This window comes from Rana temporaria, chromosome 3 (genome assembly GCF_905171775.1).
Source record: "Rana temporaria chromosome 3, aRanTem1.1, whole genome shotgun sequence".
Lineage (NCBI taxonomy): Eukaryota > Metazoa > Chordata > Amphibia > Anura > Ranidae > Rana > Rana temporaria.
In genome coordinates this window covers 394,394,742-394,408,293 of record NC_053491.1, presented here as the reverse complement: position 1 = coordinate 394,408,293, position 13,552 = coordinate 394,394,742, and the positions used below count along the sequence as shown (strand labels likewise).

Below are 13,552 nucleotides of genomic sequence, written 5' to 3'. Positions count from 1 at the left end.
TTTTGGCAGAAAAAACACTTGAAGCTTGTAAACTCATGTAACGTGTTTAGCCGTGTCAAGCACATGGGCTTTAATTTTATTGGCCAGAATAAGAACTCATCCTGGCCATCTAAATAAATTGGACGCGCAAGCGCTAAACGTGCCTAGAAGCATTTAGGCACACCAAGTGTTTTTTCTGCTCCTGGATGCACTTGGCTGTGGGTTTTTTTTCTTGCCTCTAAACACCTACATGTGCATGAACACATACATACAGTGGGGAAAGTTATTTGATCCCATGCAGATTTTGTACATTTGCCTACTTACCGTATATACTCGAGTATAAGCAGAGTTTTTCAGCCCTTTTTTTAGTGCTGAAAAAAGCCTCCTCGGCTTATACTCGAGTCAGTGTACCCGTCGGGTCGCGGGCATCCATTTTTTCAAAACTCGCGGCTTCCTCCTGGTCCTTGATAGGCGTTTGACACTGTATTCCACGATCGCCTATCACGGAGGTCCTCTCATCCTCGGACTTTCCCAGCAGACACTGTTTTCAGTGTTTCGCCTATCATGGACGTCCTCTTGTCCGAGGATTAAAGAAGGTCCGTAATTGGCGCAACATTGAACACAGTGTCTGCAGGGAAACTGATTTAGCGGATGAGTTTTGAAAAATGGACGCCCGAGACCCGACAGGTACACGGACTATCACGGAAGGAGCGGGCACAGTGAGAAAGGGCACAGTAAAGTTGCAATGGGCACAGTAAGGCTACAATGGGCAGTCAGAATGGGCACAGTAAGGCTGCAATGGGCACAATGAGAATGGGCACAGTAAGGCTGCAATGGGCACAGTAAGGCTGCAATGGGTACAATGAGAATGGGCACAGTAAGGCTGCAATGGGCACAGTAAGGCTGCAATGGGCACAATGAGAATGGGCACAGTAAGGCTGCAAAGGGCACAGTGAGAATGGGCACAGTGAGATGTGCAAATGGGCACGGTGAAGCTGCAAATGGGCATTGTTGACCCTCTTTTCCGCTTACAGTTGCTGCTTCATTCTCATCCTAGGTTTATACTCGAGTCAATAAGTTTTCCCATTTTTATTGTGATAAAATTAGTGCCTCGGCTTATACTCAAGTACATATGGTACATAGAAATGAAGGGTCTTTAATTTATCATTGGTGCATTTTAAATGATAGACAGAATATCAACCAAAAATACAAAAAAAACGATACAAGTGCAATAAATGGAGTTGCAGTTCAGTGAGTAAAATAAGTATTTGATCCCTAAGCAAAACATGACTGAGCTTAGCAACAAGGGTTTTTTGCCACCAAGTACAGAGGTAGGACATTTCTTGTAGTTGGTGACCAGGTTTGCACTCATCTCAAGAGGGATTTTGTTCCCCTCTTCTTTACAGATCTTCTCTAAATTCGTAACGGTTCTAGGCTGTCTCTTGGCAACTTGAAGTTTCAGCTCCCCCTATAAATGTTCAATAGGAGTAAGGTCTGAAGACTGGCTAGGTGACCTTAATGTGCTTCTTCTTGAGCCACTCCTTTGTTGCCTTTTCGGCATGTTTTGGCTCATTGTCATGACCCAGCCACGGTCCATCTTCAGTGTTCTGGCTGGGGGAAGAAGGTTCTCATCCAAGATTTTACAATAATTGGCCCCTCAATGCGGTAAAGTCTGCCTGTACCTTTAGCAGAGCAACAGCCCCGGAAATAACCCCATTAGTCTGCTGCTTCTCCTTTCACTGCCAAGTGACAGGGTGGGTGTGGGAGGAGAACTGTAAGGGCTTGTCTACACCAACTCCTTTGGGCTGCGTAGACCAACTCAGTTTCAAAGAAAGGGCACATAATAAAAAAAATTCTATGTGTTGTATTCACACCACAAAGCTGCGTTGAGATGGGTTATTGCATTTTTACACAGCACAGCATAGCGCGTGTCACTGTACCCTGCTGCTGTGTACAGACCTGATTGAAGTGTCATGTTGGGACAATGGACACAGCCCACATTCGTTTTAGAATTGTGTGAATGAACCCTAAAAAGTGAAACTGCAGTAGGGTAAGATCAGGCTGCCTGCCCCACCAGACAGGACTGTGTGGCAGAAACGTGTGCATTTCAGTACTTTTATCTGCGTATTAGCCTGAGTTCAGCACCCAAAGTGCCTTTCATCTCACAAAGCTTTATTTTTTTCCCATTGTTCACTAGGTGTTTATTTAGTGGGAGGAGTGCTGTCAGTAAAGCAGACTTTGTATCCCCATATTTGCTTCAACTGTTACTAAAGTCATATTTTTTTTTTAATTAAAATAACAAACAAGTTATACTTACCTGCTCTGTGCAGTTGTATTGCACAGAGTGGCCCCGATCCTCTTTTTCTGGGATCCTCTGGCAGCCTCCTCTTGGCCATATTGGCTCCTCCTCTTATTTTTTATTTTTAGGACAACCGTAGTCTGTGCGCTCCCAACCTGTGTGTTTATGGAGCAGCGCTCCATAGACTTACACAGTAGTGGGACTTAGGCCCGCCCCCACTTTCTCTTCACTGCATTTGATTGACAGCAGGTAACATTTTTTACGTTAATGCAAACAATGCATTAGGGTAAAAAAAAAGTTAAGTTTTTATTATTATTTATTTTTTACTAAAAAGAGAAACCAATCCCTGCATTTTTAAATCGGTTATAAAGAAATAAAAAAATTGGATTTTTTTAAACACTGTAAAATCCTTTTCTCTGCGTACATTGAAGGACACAGCCTGGCAAGAAATCTTGACTGTAGGGTTATAAAGCCACGCCCAGGAGTAAGGCACAAAACAAAGTACCACCTAGGGACGGCCCCTGTTGGTAGCCAAACACCCCTCCCCCCATCTGTTATAGGCATTTCAATGAACACAAAGAAAGTGATTTTATAGTGCAAAAAAAAAAATCTCCACCGTTCATTCAAGGACACAGCTTGGTAAGAAACCTTGACCATAGCACGTCCCAAACCAGAAAACACCAAAAAAACACCTTGTGGCCAAAACCAGGCCGGCCAATGAGGTGTTGCCAGGAGGAAGCTGAAATAGAGCACAGTCTTCGATTGCTGCAGCATCATCACCCCCACACAGCAACCTTAAATCTTCACTGGACCACAAAACAAGATGGAAACCAAAGCTTCAAAGACAGCTGCCAGAAGATGCACAGCCACCCCAGTACAAGAAAGGGGTACATGTACACACCCAAGGCAACAAGGATAACATCCAGGACGACACCTCACTTTCTTCAGCTGCGAGATGCAACGTGTACATGTTGAAGGGACCTAATATTTAAGTATTCCTCAATAGGACAGTGAAGTGAAGATTTAGAGGCGCTAGCTGATAGTGTGTATACACTGAATAAATAATAAAAATTGTATGCATCAATATATAAATAAGTGGATATAACAATAACATGTGAATAAATAGTGACCATATATAAAAATTAAACCACAATGGTGGTTATAAGCAAATGGTGAAAGTCCACAATGCAAATAGAAATAGAAAATAATTGTGCCAAAAATTGTACCATAGAGCCACTAATTACATGTCACTCCAGGTATGTTACTTATGTCCTGGAGTGCCCTTGTAAAATGCAATATGTGGGTCGCACCACAAGGGAACTCAAAGTACGCATAAATGAGCATGTGGCCAATATTCTTAAAGGGTATCCTAATCACAGTGTCTCTAGGCACTTTGATGAGTGCCATAACAGGGATCCAAGTAAAATGATTTTTTATGGCATCGATAGGATATCTGGTCACTGGCGGGGTACAGATATGACCAAGAAAGTCTCCCAAAATGAGACCCAGTGGTTGCACCGATTGCGCACTATGCGCCCTTTGGGTTTAAATATCGAGTTGGACCTCAATTGTTTTTTAACCAATGAATAAATCTTTCTGATTATACAATTAAAACCCATTTAAAACTGTGGTTTTTTTAACACATAATATAACTAGAAAACTAAAATTAATTTTAATTTTATTAAAAGTTTTTTTTATGGATCTAGATATACCCTTTGACCAGGGACAATATTTAAATGTGTTTGAATATTTTTAAATATTTTTAAATGTTTTTAGATAATTCTATTATATTGTCCATTTACCATTTTAATTTTAGATCTTTTTGGATCAGATTGGCAATAAATTGTTATATGATATAATCTATATCTGCCATGGGTTTACATGTGGGATATGTCCATTGCTAATGAGACAAAACTGTTTACCATTCTAAGTGCTTCATTTGCATTCTTGCGGTTTTTATAATTTATGTCCTTAGGCTATCCTATATTGTGACTATTATTGTTAATATTGCTAATATTGTTAATATTGTTTATTTTAATGTTTGACAATTTTGCTGGCCTAGATGTATTTATTTGTACAATGTCCAGTTGCTTGATCCGGGACTGAGTGTTACCGCCCTCTGATTCCCTCCCACTTTAGTTGATTGATGGGCCTTTAAAACAGACCCAGAGCGCGACGCTGTATGCTTCCTGACGACGTGACATCATCACGAAACGTACGTCGAGGCTTACAGGTCACGCTCGACCCACCCACTTCCTGGTCCCGCTGGCTCTCTCATCCTGGAGGGTGGAACGCACGCCAAACAACGCTAGTGCGGCTCTGCACGGTTCTCACACCGGCCACGGGACTCCATCCATTCTCCCATACATATCCACGCTTTTAACCTCAGTGCCGGGGCTAGGCACCCCATCAAGTAAGAGGCCATTTGGCGTTTTCTTTCTCTGTTTTCAAAAATAAAAAACAATATTATTCTATGGCGTTTTTTTCTCTCTTGCTTTAAATATCGCATGTGGCGTGGAGTATTGCTCTATCAAGACAGTTGATACTGAGAGATCTGGGTCTGGAATACTATCTTTATCTGCCTGATTGACCTCTTTTTAATTAAAGTGGTCCATTATTTGCGGTAAGGTGCCATCCATGAGCACTTTTTTGGTGGTCTTTCTTTATCTTGGTGAAGGTGGAAGATCTTCTATCTATGGTTTTGAGGATTCATCATATATATGGACTCTATTTTTGGCACAATTATTTTCTATTTCTATTTGCATTGTGGACTTTCACCATTTGCTTATAACCACCATTGTGGTTTAATTTTTATATATGGTCACTATTTATTCACATGTTATTGTTATATCCACTTATTTATATATTGATGCATACAATTTTTATTATTTATTCAGTGTATACACACTATCAGCTAGCGCCTCTAAATCTTCACTTCACTGTCCACAAATTACATTTATGTAATTTCACAGAGAGCAGCTCGGCTATTTATATATTGCTTAATTTAATAATTCATTATATTTATTTCACTTATATATTGGCGCGAGACTTCATTCCCATTCCTCAATAGGAGACAACTATACAAGCCAGGTCCTCTTATGAAGGATTTATTAGTGTACAAGCTTTGGCGGAAATGATCTGTTCCTTCCAGGAGACTGCGGCTGGTGGTGGCTATTACTAATGTAAATAATGATGTACATGGATGACACAGAGCTCAACTAGTTCTCTTCCTGATGAAGCGGGCTATCTATCAAGCAATCTATCAGAATGACATGCAACATAAATCCGTATTTGTAGTAAGGCCATGCACCATTGATAGTTTTTTTATGTCATATATTTGAGTTTAATATTTGTATAATAAACATTGAACTTTTTTTTATATACACAACGTGTTACCTTTAAAGTGGAGGTTCACTCTAAAACAATTAACATTACATCCAGCATACCAACGACATGTACAGTATGCAGGTTCTTTTTTTCGCTGTACATACCGCTATATTCTTATTTTCTCCCCGGCTTCCGGGTTCTGATTCACACGGGACTGGGCGTTCCTATCCCTGGGTTTAGATGATTGACGTCTGGTGAAAAACTTCCCATGGCGCACAAGGCGCATCACCAGTTTTCCGTAAATAGCCGACCTACGAGTCGGCTCTATATGGCGCCTGCGCAGTCAGCTCTACATGGCGCGCGCAGGTGCCGTAAAGTGCCGACTCGCAGGTCGGCTATTTACGGAAAACTGGTGACGCGCCTTGGGAAGTTTTTCACCAGACGTCAATCATCTAACCCAGGGATAGGAACGCCCAGTCCTGCGGGAATCAGAACCCAGAGAGAAAACAACAATATAACGGTATGTACGGCAAAAAAAAAAAAAAGACCTGCATACTGTACATGTCGCTAGTATGCTGGATGTAATGTTAGATAATTGTTTTAGGGTGAACCTTCACTTTAAAGTCCTCTATTTTTCTAGTTAGGGTCTTTTTGTATACACATTTTTTAAAATGTGGTACCAGACACCATATGTCTCAGTATTAGGAAGATCCCCAAGAGGATTCGTTCCTCCCATCATGTATTTTCGAACAATTTTGTCAAATGCGCCCCCCATGAAAAAAAAATAGCACAGGCCACCCCAATGCCAGACGGATTGTTGCAGCCAGCCCCACACATAGCTGGGAGGCCTGCATGAGCTCGATGACTGAGTTGACATCTAGATTATCCAGCTTGTCTGCCAGATGGGCCACATTTTAAGATCTGAAAGAAAACCTGAACAGTCTAAATAAACAGGAAGCTAGGTCCTTACTCCTAGACATTAGCAAAAAACTAAGCTGCCTATGGGGGATTGGCCACCAGCAGGTGCCACCCCTTGGTGGCTCTTTGTTTCTGTGCCTAATGTCCTATCCCAGGAAACCATACCAAAGTTTTCAGACACAATGTCTGAAGAAGAAACACAGAGATGAGCAAGCCTAAATTGTTTACATCTTGTTTACTAGCCAACGAAAGAAAGAAAGAAAGAAAGAAAGAAAGAAAGAAAGAAAGAAAGAAAGAAAGAAAGAAAGAAAGAAAGAAAGAAAGAAAGAAAGAAAGAAAGAAAGAAAGAAAGAAAGAAAAACACATCACCAAAAGCACAGTATAACAAACAACAAATAAGTACTATAACCTTAATGTCAAGATTCCTTGCCAGTCCCTGAATGCCCTCGAGTCGGATTGAGTCTATGCCTCTGACCTCCCTCCCATGGTTGATGCCCAGTGACCGCCCAGCCAATGCTTTTACTTTCCTATTTTCTATATGTCTGGGACAAGGCATTACAAAATATAGAATAGCTTGACGGCCAGGGCCGTTGACTCCGATATTTGGCAACCCAGAGTCCCGACCGGGCTGGTCAGACAGGAAATGTATGTGTTGGCAACCACTACGCCCGTCGCCAATATAACAGGCGATTGATCCGAAGGGCTTTAAATCACTAGGAGAGCTTAGCTCTCTCTCTTTCCATTCCGCTACTGGACAATGGCTACAATATTTTAAATTACATCACTTATATGAGGGGTTTGTTAAGGAATGAGGATCTGACCATGTTTGAGGAGATGTGCCTTTCAGGCTCAAAGTGTTCACACCCCTTATCTAAAATATATGGTACTCTATTTCATGCATTTCCTGACTGCCCCTATTATGTTAAAGGCTGGGAGAGGGAACTAGGCTATAGTCAGGAGGACTCAGATAAAGCTTTTAAACTTACATTCAATTTCACTAGAGCATCCCATTCACAGGAAAAACTATAAACTGAATAACTAGATGGTATCGATGCCCAACTTTTTTTAAGATTAAAAAACCTGCAAGACAAAAAGTCATAATGAGTCAGTATACATAGCATACTAGCTCATTATTTATTACTTACCTAAGATCAAAGCCCCCGCAGCGGTCCTTGTACACCGCTCTGGCCGGCCACAATCTCTCCCAGAGCTACTTCCGGGTATCGCAAGTGCTGGTGCTGCGATTGGCCGGAGCCGCGATGGAGTCACTCCCGATGACTTGGGCACATGCTGATACAGGGGATATCTCCTAAACCGTGCAGGTTAAGGGGATATCCGGAGTAGCTACAGGTAAGCCTTATTATAGGCTTACCTATAACAAAAAGTGGTTGTAAAGGGTTTACAACCACTTTAATAAGGCTATACCGGATTTATGCTGGATGTGCAGGGAGTCAAGAGGCTCATATTATATATATATGTGTGGTGGTCCTGTCGAATAATATAACCTTTCTGGTCGGCTATTTTCCAGTTTAGCCATATGATCACAGGTAAGATGTGACCTAATACCCCAGAGGTAGCTCTCCCCTCTATGATAGAAGGATCGATTCAGTCCAGTAAAATGAAAGTGTTTTGACTCCTGTTGATAGAGGAGGAGAGCATAGATTCCCAGATATAAGGAGAGAAAAATCTACAGCAATACCATCAATTCGGGAATGGGTAGTAAAAATGAATATGTGGATGGAAGAATTGGTTGCCACGGCAAATGAAAATTACCCAAAGTTCAGGGAAGTATGGGCTCCCTGGATAGAATTTCTTGATTCTCCTTTGCGGTTGTCTTTAAAAGGGAATATAAATGGACATTTTTCAAAAACATATATGGCTGCCCCCTAGTCAGTCAATATTGGGATATAAAAAATAAATGTATCCATTTATTTTTTTCTTGTCATATTTGGCTGACCCGCTCTGTAGGACGCGGTTATACATTTTTATTTCTAAAAAATATGGGGTAGATTCAACGTGAACGTAAATGACGTACAGCCGCATTCGCGAACGACTTACGCAAACGACGTTAAAATTTCAAAACTCGGCGCGGGAACGATGGCCATACTTAACATTAGCTATGCCTCATATAGCAGGGGTAACTATACGCCGAAAAAAGCCGAACGTAAACGACGTAAAAAAATGCGCCGGCGGGACGTACGTTTCTGAATCGGCGTATCTAGCTCATTTGCATATTCCTCGCATAACTATACGGAAGCACCACCTAGCGGCCAGCGTAAATATGCAGTCTAAGATACGACGATGTAAAACACTTACGCCGGTCGGAGCTTAGGGAAATCTATGCTTAACTGATTCTATGAATCAGGCACATAGATACGACCGGCCGGACTCAGAGGAGATACGCTGTCGTATCTTCTATCTGAATCCACCCCTATATGTTTTCCTCCCCTCTTTTTTTGCAAGGGTAAAAAAAGGTGTGTTATAAACTTTATCAAACGATTGGTATATTTGTGCCTTTTAAAGGACACTGTTATTGCTATGGTTAAAGTCTCACATTTACCGTGTAGCGATACCCCCGCAGGAGCCGCTGATTTGTTTTTGGGATCAGCATATTGAGTTACCCTAATGTGGCGTATGGGTGCAGTTGAAGAACAAAGCAGTGAGCGAAAGTCCAGACAGTGAATACATTTTCCAATGCGTTATTCCAGGCCAAACACGGCCAACATCAACATTAAGTGGGAAGATCAGGTTGATGAAGAAGAAAAGAGAACCTTGCAGTGTCAGGCCCGGATATTAAATTGAGCAGTACTTGCTCGATAGAGTACCAAACTGTTATTCGTCGCCACTCTAGTTGGAGTGGGTGAAGTGCCCCCGGACAGACCCCCCTCACAAGCCTGGCAGCCGAAGCGTCACTTAGGATTTTCTGGGAGGAACAGATCTCTCTCACAGACCCGGCTCTAGGGCCTCTGCCACAGGCCAATTACTTTTAGGTGAGCTAGATGGATAGATTGAGCGAATCCTCCCAGTAGGTTTGTAGCATAGGTCACTGGATGACAGCAGCACGTACCTGTCACCATTCCGGTCACCAGATCCCCGATTGGTTCGTTCAAGCCCTGTTGGACAACCTGCCTTCGGGTTCCCCTCAAGCCGACTCCCCAATCAAACGGCACCCAGCCTGGTATCCTTTCAATAGAACCGGGAATCCAGTAAGTCACTGGAGTCCCTTTTTTACCTCAGGATGAGGTTTTATGTAGACTGCAATTCTGGCCTGGTGGGCCTCGCTGGCGGGGTCCATGGATGCGCGCACCCTGAAGGTGGATGCCGCACCTGGAACTGAGACCCCGCGAAAAACTCGGTTAGCACATGACACCTGTCACAGATATACCCCTCCCCAGCATGCCTTGCGAGGGAGAAACTTCTCTGATTGGCTGCTGGGGAAAGTTGCTCTGCCAGAACCCCTCTGGTGCCAACTGCTGGCCAGGGATGGTATTGCATCCCTGGAGCACAGACGGATTCAGTGGACGTTTCTGGAGTGACAGAAGCCCCAATTTTAACAAATTCAGAATGGGAGCAAAGTAACTCTCCCATTCCCCACTAACTTTAGCTTAGTGACCATACTGAAAGTAAGGGGGCGCTACAACTGTAATGTTTTTTTTTCTACTGTATATTAAATGTTTTATTGATTCAAGATTTCTTGCCAGGGTGGATCCTTCAATATATGGAGGAGAAAAATTATAGGCTGGAAGGCTCAAACATCAGTAAAGCTGAGCTACACACAAATCGCTAAATACACAGATGAAATACATACAGTATATACTGTAAAAGCTTTAATGCCTGTCAAAAGATTTGTATTTCTTGTCATCTAGTCCCAAGGTTTACACAGCCCCTTCACACAGCACTGCCCTGCCTGGCAGGGGAGGAGATCAGACTTTTCTCTGCTGAAGTTCACAAACACATTCATACCCTGTCCTTACCCCAGCCTGTGATTGGAAAAAAAGTAGAAGCAGCAAACAGATTAGATCATTTTTTTTCTCTCTCCTCCCACCAGCATACTCCATAACAAATTGGCTCTACATGCTGCTCCTCCCACTACAGAGTACTGCTGTATAGGGAATCGCTGGAGGGTGAAACCAGGTCACATTTAGGTACCTACGCTTGCATATAAAAAATACTGTACAATCAATTAAGTATTATAGAGTTGTATTAACCTGTGTCCTTTATAGCTTCCTGTATTGCAGCTTTAAAACAGAAAAGGAAGTGCAATCATAATGTTTACAATGTGGACAAATGTTTTTATCAGCCACCAATTGACATTTTTAAAAACACATTTGGATTTTTTTTTTCTGGGGGTCACACTTTTCATTTCTTCCACTATATGTAGACATACAAAATAACAACAAATGTCATTGTTACCTCCCAGAAGCTGTCGCTTGACACTTCTACTCCGACGGAATCATCATAGTTTCCAGACATGATGTCCGAAGAGGGAATGCAGAGGTGAGCGAGACCAAAATCGTCCTACGTCTTGTCTACTAGACAGTCAATGCCTAAAAAACAAACAAACACACACATTAGGCTTAAAGTACATACCCATAAAATACACAGACAAGGTTATTTCAGTGTACACCAAAACATAAAAAGCCTTCACTGCATAAAATGATTGTTGTAAGATTTTCCTAAAAATGACTGTCACAAGATTCTGCCACAAAAATATTTAATAACAGTTGCCATATCCAAAATAAAGATATATTTACCCGTAAAATCCTTTTCTTGACGTACAGTACAGAACACCGGCTCCTTTAAATTTTGACCATGGGTTCTATGCCGACACCTACAGGTGAGGCCACTGGCAAACAAAGTTGTTGGGACAGCCCATATAAACCCCTCCCACTCCAAGCAATCAAGTTGGATAAAGACTCAGCAGGGGGGCGCTGACTGGCAGAGCATACGCCGTGTGCGCCTCCTGCGGTTTTCCCCATCATGTCTGCACAGAGGCTTTAAATTCCTTTCTAGTTAAAGAAGACCGGGAGTACCCGAGGAGATGAGGGGAGACTCCAAAGTGCGGAGATGAAGTGGTGACCGATCCAGATGTTGCAATCCTATTGCCGCAGTGGTGTTGATGCAGCCAGGGGTAGGGCAGTGAACCCATATTTCTAAATGTGAAGAACCAAACGAAATCTTCAATCTTCCAATATAATTGTAATTATAAGCCAGAACCCTGCTCTCAGAGAGAGGCAAGTCCATCACCTAAGAACCCTAGCAAATAACAGATATGTTGGGTGTAGGAGGGGTTATATGGACTGTCCCAACAGCTTTGTTTGCCATTGTCCCATTGAGCCTGTGTCCTGTACTGTACAATTATGAACAATTAAAAAAAAAAAAAATATGACTTTTAGAACTCTACCAAAAATTTGATGGACAGAAAATGAAATCCGTAACGAGAGGGGACAGTTCCAGCTATAAAAATTCTGTGCTGTTCAATTTCTATAACAAGGGTGTCAAACTCAATTTCATCGTGGGCCGCATCAGCATTATGATTGCCCTCAAAAGGGCCGGTTGTATCTGTAAGATTAGATGTCCAGCGCATCCCCTCCCCTTACATTAGCTGTCAAGAGCACCCCACCATCAGAAGTTGCCTCCCCCACATCACCGTGCACCCCCCTTTCCTTATGTTGCTGCTGGGAAAAAGCTGGAGGCATTGCTTGAAAGCAGAAAGTAAGGGTCTGGAGTAGGACCAGAGGATGGCTGGAGCTCTCCTGCAGCTGCAGGAGAGGTGCAAGGGCCACATGAAATGGCATGGAGGGCTGGATTCAGCCCACGGGCCTGGTGTTTGACACCTGTGTTTTATAACATTTGAAAAGCGCTTCTGATCCCTGCTAAATCTTTCCAAAAAGGGCCAGGGCTGCAGGAATAAATGCTTGGGGAGGGGACCGAGCAGGGCAGTGAACCCATATTTGTAGGTTTCTCCGACACAGGAGCAGGACGCTATTAAACAACTATTATCACACGCATAGACCATTGTGACCAGAAGCAAATGTATTTAGAAATCAAAAGCCAGTCAGATCTAGAAACCATCAGGCAAATGTGAGCTACAACTGCTGATCTCTCCATCTGAAAAAGTGCAAGTTTAGTCAGTTTTGCAGGTATAGCTTTGTCAAATAAAAAAAAAAAGGGCCTATACTGTTTAAAATTAGTACACAGTCTCATCATGCTCTGCACATGTTTAGATGCCCTCTATTTTTAGGCACTGTGATCCAGCTGCTGGCAGCCTAAAGATTTGCCTCTGCTCAGGGGCTCTGGGCTTCAGCAAAATGGCAGCCTCCAGCTAAAAGAATCAGGAACAATGCTGGAGGCAATTTACAGCACACACTAATTTTGGTGGCATAAATATTCATGTGGAAAGTATGTTCCTTGCTAAAGAAAATTCATTTTTTTATGACATTGCTATAAGTTCCACTTTGAGCATTTTTAGTTTTTTCAGTACTTTGTCCTTCCTGAACTAGAACAAATATGCAGATGAGGGTTTCTGTCTTCACTAGATAGTTGGTGTTACAAGTCAGCAAATCATGTATTGAAGTCACAAGCAGTCAAGAAACTAGCTTTTTTTTTTGTTTTTGTTTATTGCAGGTACTTGTATAGCGTCCTCAATTCATGCAGTGATTTACATATTTATTATACAGTGAAACCTTGGTTTGAGAGTAATTTGGTTTGAGACAAGACAAGCAAAATGTTTAAATAAATGTTGCCTTAATATACAAGCAATGTCTTGATATAAGAGTAGCGTCATGTCACAACTGAGTATAAAAAAGAAGAGAGGAGCCTCCAAGTGTAGCAATATGGTTACATTTAATGAAGGTACAACATTTAGCAACTTATTGCTACACTTAGAGGTGCCTCTCTTCTCTTTTATACCCTGTAAAAAAAATGCTTTGATATACAAGTGCTTTGGATTACAAGCAGGTTTCTGGAACAGGGTTGCCAACCGTCAGTAAATTTAAACAGTTTGTAAAATCCGTAATATTTGCATCT

General features: G+C 42.1%; 1 protein-coding gene across 7 annotated transcripts in view; it reads right to left on the bottom strand.

Moving 5' to 3' along the window:
- PACSIN2 (protein kinase C and casein kinase substrate in neurons 2) overlaps nucleotides 1-13,552 on the bottom strand; it is a 170,907-nt gene that overhangs the window by 64,866 nt on the left and 92,489 nt on the right. For 6 of the 7 annotated variants that reach the window (XM_040345831.1, XM_040345835.1, XM_040345834.1 and 3 more), the window contains exon 2: nucleotides 10,937-11,070. In XM_040345831.1, the coding sequence (XP_040201765.1) occupies nucleotides 10,937-10,996 (60 nt within the window). In that variant the 5' untranslated portion in view covers nucleotides 10,997-11,070. Of the gene's footprint in view, nucleotides 1-10,731; nucleotides 10,762-10,936; nucleotides 11,071-13,552 lie in introns of all 7 variants that reach the window. The other variant, XM_040345837.1, reaches the window with a different exon arrangement.